At 64.7% G+C, this 6,112-nt stretch overlaps 1 protein-coding gene across 1 annotated transcript in view; it reads left to right on the top strand.

The window, feature by feature from the left end:
• The first annotated feature begins 6 nt into the window (after window positions 1-6).
• AGPAT2 (1-acylglycerol-3-phosphate O-acyltransferase 2) overlaps window positions 7-6,112 on the top strand; it is an 11,222-nt gene continuing 5,116 nt past the window's right edge. Inside the window, exon 1 of the mRNA XM_034664849.1 lies at window positions 7-19. Coding sequence (XP_034520740.1) covers window positions 15-19 — 5 coding nt within the window. The 5' untranslated portion in view covers window positions 7-14. The remainder of the gene's footprint in view (window positions 20-6,112) is intronic.

Genomic DNA, 6,112 nt, shown 5'->3' with positions numbered 1-6,112 from the left:
GGACAGTGGAGAACATGAGGCAAGAGACCTGGGGTCGGCGGGGAGCGCGGGGCGGGGCTGGAGCGCCGGGGGACGCCGGGCCGCGCGCGGGCCGGGGGACAGCGCCGGGGTGGGGCGGAGCGCGGGCCGCCGCCCGCTTCCGCTTTCCTAACTTTCTGCTCTCCCGTCCCTCTCTGCTGCCCCGCCCGGGGCTCTCGGGGCTCTCGGGGCTCTCGGGCGGCGCGCGCCGGTCCGCCGGAGCCCGCGTCACAATGTCTCCGCGCCCGGAGGCCCCGGTCCGGGCGCAGACACCGAGGGATTTCAAAAGGTCTCGGTGTCCAGCGCCGCCGCGTCCTTCCGCCCCGCCAAGGGCCCGCGGGCCTCGCAGGGGGTTCGGGGCGCCGGGTGGCGGAGCGGCCCTGGGCGAGGAAGGGCGCTGGGCGGGCTGGGAGAGGCTGCCGCAGTCCTGCTCCACCTGCGAGGAAAGAGCAGGTCGGACGGCGGGGCTTGCCCCAGGCGGGGGCTTTGCTGGAGCGCCGCTCCTGCCTGGATCGGGCGCTGTAGAGCCCAGGGCGTCCCTGTCTTCTCTGCACCCCCTCCCTCCTACCTGCCCCTCGATGAATGCACCTGTGAATGGCCGCGGGGGCTGACTCCCTCTCCTTCCCTGTCCCTGCTCCTAAGAAGGTAGGAGGCTCCTGGATGGGAAGGGGGGGTTGGCCCCTGAGGTCCAGCCTCAGGGTGGAAGGAAGGGGGGGTGGCTGGAATTTTTCTGTGGACACCTGTGTGAGCTGGGCACTATGGTGTTGTGGGCTGGTGAGTGTGGGGTGGGGAGACCAGGCCCAGCTGAAGGGTGGGGGGCCCCCTCGGGGTCAGAGGCTAAGGGGCGCGGGCTTCTTCCTGCCCAGTCTTCCAGTGTCTGATCCCAGGGGGCTGTTGCTAACATTTCTCTCTGTGGCTTTTGCAATGGCTTCTTGGCTGTGGCCTGCCGTGAGGATACTGTGGTCCCTGAGGTCCCTGCCCCCTGTGTGGTTACAGGGCAGTGGGTGAGGGTTCCTATCTTCCCGCCACCTCTGTCCTTGTCCATGCGGGAGGGCCGATGCTTCCGGGACTGGCCCACACTGCGTGGGCCCTCGAGGCCCCATCTATAGAGGTTTGTGGCTTGCCTGTGGAACCCACAGTAGGTGAGGACTCAGAGCGGAGCTGAGCATGCCCCGTGGGTCTCTGGTGTCCCCTGCCCACCACCAGCATGGCCCAGGCCAGCATCCCAGGGAGTGCAGATGCCAGGGACAGCCCACATGTGGCCCTTCTGGGCATCTTCCTGAGTGGAGTGCCCCTGGGGCGGGGGGGACCTGTTTCAGGGGGTTCCTCAAGGCTGGGCCCCCACCACTCCAGGGAAGGGGTGCCTGAGGCCGTGTACGTCTCTGAAGGCTGGGCCTGAGGTTAGGGGCCTGAAGTCCTCTGCGGGCAGCGGGCTCATGGCGGGAGCCTAGGCTCAGCAGAACAGGAGGAGGGCTGTGGGTCCAGGGAACCACAGGCCAGTGGGCTTCTTGGAGGTGGTGCTGCCCTCCTAGAGCCAGGCCAGGGGACAGCGGTGTGGTTCTCACGCATCAGGAGGGGGAGGCCGGCGGAGAGCTGGCCCCAGAGCAGGGTTGTGGCAGAAGGGACAGAACCAGGAGGTGACCCAGCGCTTCCCCCGCTGTGTCATCAGGTGGCCTCTTTTACAAGCAACTTCCTTGTCTTTTAAAAGGACTGACTCAGACTTCAAAGCTGCTTCCCAGGGGTCAAATCGAAGTCACCAGGCCCCTTTTTGATTTGGGGGCTGGATCTGGCAGGCTGGCCTTCCCTTGGCTCTGCCCCCCTGCCTGCTGGGGCTTGCTCCCCTTAGCCCCAGTTTCCCCTGAGATTCTGGCCAATTAGGCTGAACCCCTGGGGACCCTAGAGGCTCTGACGGTACTGGGTGGGAGCTTCCGGCTGCCCTCCCCTCCCCAGGGCAGCCCCCGGACTCAGGCTCTGTGAAGGGGCCACCCCAGGACGCTGATGGGTAACAGCAGGTGCTCCGTTCTCCCCAGGGAGAGGCCACGGCCTCCTTCCCCGTAACCCCCAGGCCCCCAGGGCTGGGTCACAGTGATGACTCGGAAGACCCCCCAGCCATAGCTGAAGTGGGGGTATGGGTGGGGCATGCTGTGAGCAGGAGTTCCCCTGAGGGGCGCGGCCCCGGGAGGCAGACACCGGAGCTTCTGCAGGGCTCCAGACAGGACCCAGGAGGACGGAGTGGGGTGCCGGAGGGCTGAGCAGACAGGCTCCCTACGCCCTCCGTGTAGGCCCCTCTGCAGAGGGTCTGGGACACGCCACGTCCTCATCATCAGTCTTCCTGGACCCCTGAGCACCGCGGGCTTGTGGCTGCTCCTCTCCCCAGCCCCGCCCCGCCCCCCAGAAGGTGGCGCCCCTCGCTGCGCCGGCTCGGTGTCTGCTCCCGGCTCCTGGCCGTGTGGAGATGCCTCCGCTGTGGGGACGGCCAGTACTCGGTGAAGAGTCTGAGGGGCCGCCTGAAGTAAGGCTCCCAAGTGGAGGGAGGCAGTTGCCTGGGCTCCCAGAGCTAAGACCTGGCGGACTGGGGTGCAGACCCCCCCGGGAGGGACTCCAGAGTGCATGTTCTGTACATTCCCTCTGTGCCCACAGGGGTGGCGGCCGTACCAAGGCTGGAGACCCGGGCTTTGGGTGCCTGGAGCTCTGGGGGGAGCAGCCCTGCCCTGCCCCTCCCCTGCTTTCCTGCCCCCCACAAACAGCAGGGGCCCCTCCCCACGGGGCTCTGGGCAGTAGCCCAAGGAGGCCTTTGCCTGTTAGACCCCGGTTCCGAGTGTGCAGGGAACAGTGATGGGAACAGAAGAGCTGAAGAGCCTCTGACCCCCTGGGGGCAGAGACCAAGGCTCCCTCCCAGGCTGTTGTGCTCTCTGGGGGTATTTGGCCAGGCTTCCTTGTCCCAGGAGGCAGATGCCCCTAGTGCAGCTGTTGACAGAGTGAAGCGAAGCCGTGTGTGAGGCTTAGGGTTCGGCTGCAGGATCGGGGAAACCCTAAGGACAACGGCTTCACCGAGAGACTTGACTTTCTCATGGATCGAAGGAGACCAGAGCTGGGCAGCCCAGGTCCACAGAAAGCTCCCAGCCTCCCCATTCTGCGCCCCACGACGCTCCGGCCGGTTTGCACACACTGCCGTGGCAGGGCCTCTGGGGGCTGGACTGCACGCTCTGCATCCATCCGAATGGCCAGGCCCTGGGCGGCATGGCTGTCCGCTCCCCGCTCCAAGGGAGGCAGGGCGGCCAGGCACTCGACTTGTGCAGCTCACGCAGAGCCTCAAAGAGGGGGATGGGCATTGGGGCCAGAGACCAGGGGGGCCTAGATGCTGATAAGGATTTGACCCCAGAACAGCCCAGGCTCTTAGCCAGCCCGGCCAGCCGCTGTGTGGTCCTGGGGGGTGCACGGATGGGGATGGAGTGTATGTATGCAGGGAGCCCCGTGGCACATGGGGGCTGGCCGGGGATCCTGGTTTTGCAGGAAAGTCTGCCTTTGATTTTCTGGGAGTAGGATGGCCTGGGGCAGACTCCCTGCCCGATGTGCTGTTGCAGGGCCAGAAACCAGAGCTCCTGGGAGCCCTGGAGATCCTGGGTCAGAACTAAGGGCTCGCAGGCCCCCCTTCCCAGCTCCTGCCCTCTCCTAGTGTTCCAGCTTTATAAGACACTTGGAAAACATTCCAGCTCTGCCAGATGGCCTCTGTGGGCCTCCTGTCCCTGGAGTGGATCGATGGCTCTGTGCGGCCTTCCTGGCAGGGCTGCCCCCAGGTGAGCCCCACCGAGAGCTCTGGCTCTCTGGGGCAAATCCAGAGGGGTCTGGCCAAGGACTGGCGCGCCTCAGCGCAAACAGCTGCCCAGATCTGGGAGCAACCTAGCCGCAGGCCAGGGGCAGAGGGCAAAGTTCGGCAGGTGGCCAGGGCCTGGCCTTGACCTTCCTTCCAGCCGCCTGGAGCCTGTGCTGGCTGGGGGAGGGGCGGGTGGAGTCTTATATGCTTGTGATGGGAGTGTTGTGGCTGCTCCCAGGGTCCCAGCCTCCTGGGCTCCCATCTCCACGCCCTTCCCCTTTCACAGGCAGGAATGGAAGCTTAGAGGGGGCGGGGTCAAGCGCAAAGCCCGAGGTCATGGCTAGGGAGCAGGGAGCCAGGATCTCATCTGTGTCGCCCAGAGCTTGGGAAAGACCCAGGTGTCCTCAGGCTGAACATAGAAGGTCCAGGAGGCTGGCCGGAGCTAGCCTGGAAAGATCCGTGGTGTTTATAGTGTTCAGGTGTCCTGGGCAGTTCGTGTCTGGGGTCAAGTAGAGGGCTCCTGAGAAAGATCCAGAAAGGGCCAGGACGTCCCATCTGCTTGCGGAACGGTCCTGCTCCCGGGGTCTTGNATCTGCTTGCGGAACGGTCCTGCTCCCGGGGTCTTGGGATGGAAAGGTGGCACCAGTCAGCCACCTGGCCTCTAGTTCTGGAACGCTGCGCCAGGCACTCATCGTGTTCCCTGGCCGCGTGGGCTTCCGGTAGCCGTGTGGCTCCACCCTGCTAGCCTCCCCTCGGGGTTTGGGGGCCNGGGGCTAGAGGAGGTAAGGCTGCAGCCAGAGTTGTGCGCCCATGTGCCGGGGTCAGTGCCGGGAACAGCTGCTTCAAGCTGTGGAGCCCTGGCTCCCGAGGGGGCTGCGCCCGAGCCCTGCGGCTGGTAGGGGGCACTCAGGTAGGGTGGGCTGTCGGCACAGTGGGGCTGGTGCTGAGGACGGTGGCAGCTGCTGTGGGCTGGCCGAGGCCACAGCCGCCACCTCCAGTCCTGCTGGGCACTGGGCGGGGTCTGCAGGGCCTCAGGGAAGGGACAGATTTGCTTTTGCAATTCTGGAATTTCATCTTGCCATCCTGGGTGCTCACCGCATCCCACCTCCAGTATGCCCTTCACCTGGCATTTTTCACTTGTTCTCCAAGAAGCAGGTAAGGAGGTGGGTTCCGGCTTCCCCCAGCTTCCCTGCCGTGTGACCTTGGGCAAGTGGCTTAACCGCTTAGTCTAGACCCCATCATCTGCGTGTCCCCACCCTGTGGGGTTGCTCTCTGAACCGAACGTGAGGGTTCCTGTCAGGCCCTCCACACGTAGCNGGGGGTGGGGGGGGGGGGGGGGGGGGGGGGGGGGCAGGGGGAGTGTTCCCGCCGGGCTCCGCCGTGGGAAGTGCCCTCTGCTCTCCTGGGCAAGGACCCCCTGGCTTTCTCTCCCTGGCGGCGCACGGTCTGCGGGAGCTCCATTTCCTTCCTTCTGCATTGAGAAAACTGAAAGCCACAGACTTTCTCACCACTTTCACAAAAAACCTTGAAACCGCATGGCATCGGGAAAAGGACAGGTGGCCGGGCCGCCGCGTGCATGTGGCCTGTGGAGAATGCTTTGTCCGCTTGAGGACGAACCGGTGCCTTTCCTGCTGCCTGGGCACACCACTGGCAGCCCGCGGTGGCCGCAGCGGCTGGTGCGTGTTCTGGTCCGCGTGGACGCATTCCTCGTGTGAGTGTGCAGAGCTCGCGGCTCCCGGCCGGCTGCCTCACGCTGCCTGCTGGCGCAGGCCTATGCACGGTGTCTCCCACCATTCCAGAAAAACCAGTCTATGGTCAGTCCCTTACGTTAGACACACAAAGAAATCCAAACAGGAAAGAGAGAAGAGTCCTGGAGACGGATGGGGGGACGGTTGCACAACACCGTGGATTTCATGCCACCGAACGGGACATTTAAAAATGATTAAAACGCTGGGTGCCTGGGCGGCTCCGTCGGGGAAGCGTCTGCCCTCGGCTCAGGTCATGATGATGCCAGGGTCCTGGGATCCAGCTCCGCGTTGGACACTCTGTTCAGCGGGAACTGCTCATGCGCTCTAGCTCGCTCTCTCAAATAAAATCTTTTAAAAAAATGATTAAAACAAAAGCTTTATGTGACATATTATTTTGCCACAATTTTGAAAGAGGGAAAGAGGGAAGCCGGCAGAGCTTCCTGCGGAGAACGCGGTCTGCGTCAGAGGTGGCCGGGGTCCTCCGCGGCCGGCGGGGGGCGCTCGCGACCCGCCACTGCAGCCCCTGCGTCCG

Source organism: Ailuropoda melanoleuca, chromosome 7, assembly GCF_002007445.2.
Source record: "Ailuropoda melanoleuca isolate Jingjing chromosome 7, ASM200744v2, whole genome shotgun sequence".
In the NCBI taxonomy this organism is placed as follows: domain Eukaryota; kingdom Metazoa; phylum Chordata; class Mammalia; order Carnivora; family Ursidae; genus Ailuropoda; species Ailuropoda melanoleuca.
The sequence above is the reverse complement of the archived record's forward strand: the minus strand, read 5'-3'. Positions and strand labels throughout refer to the sequence as shown.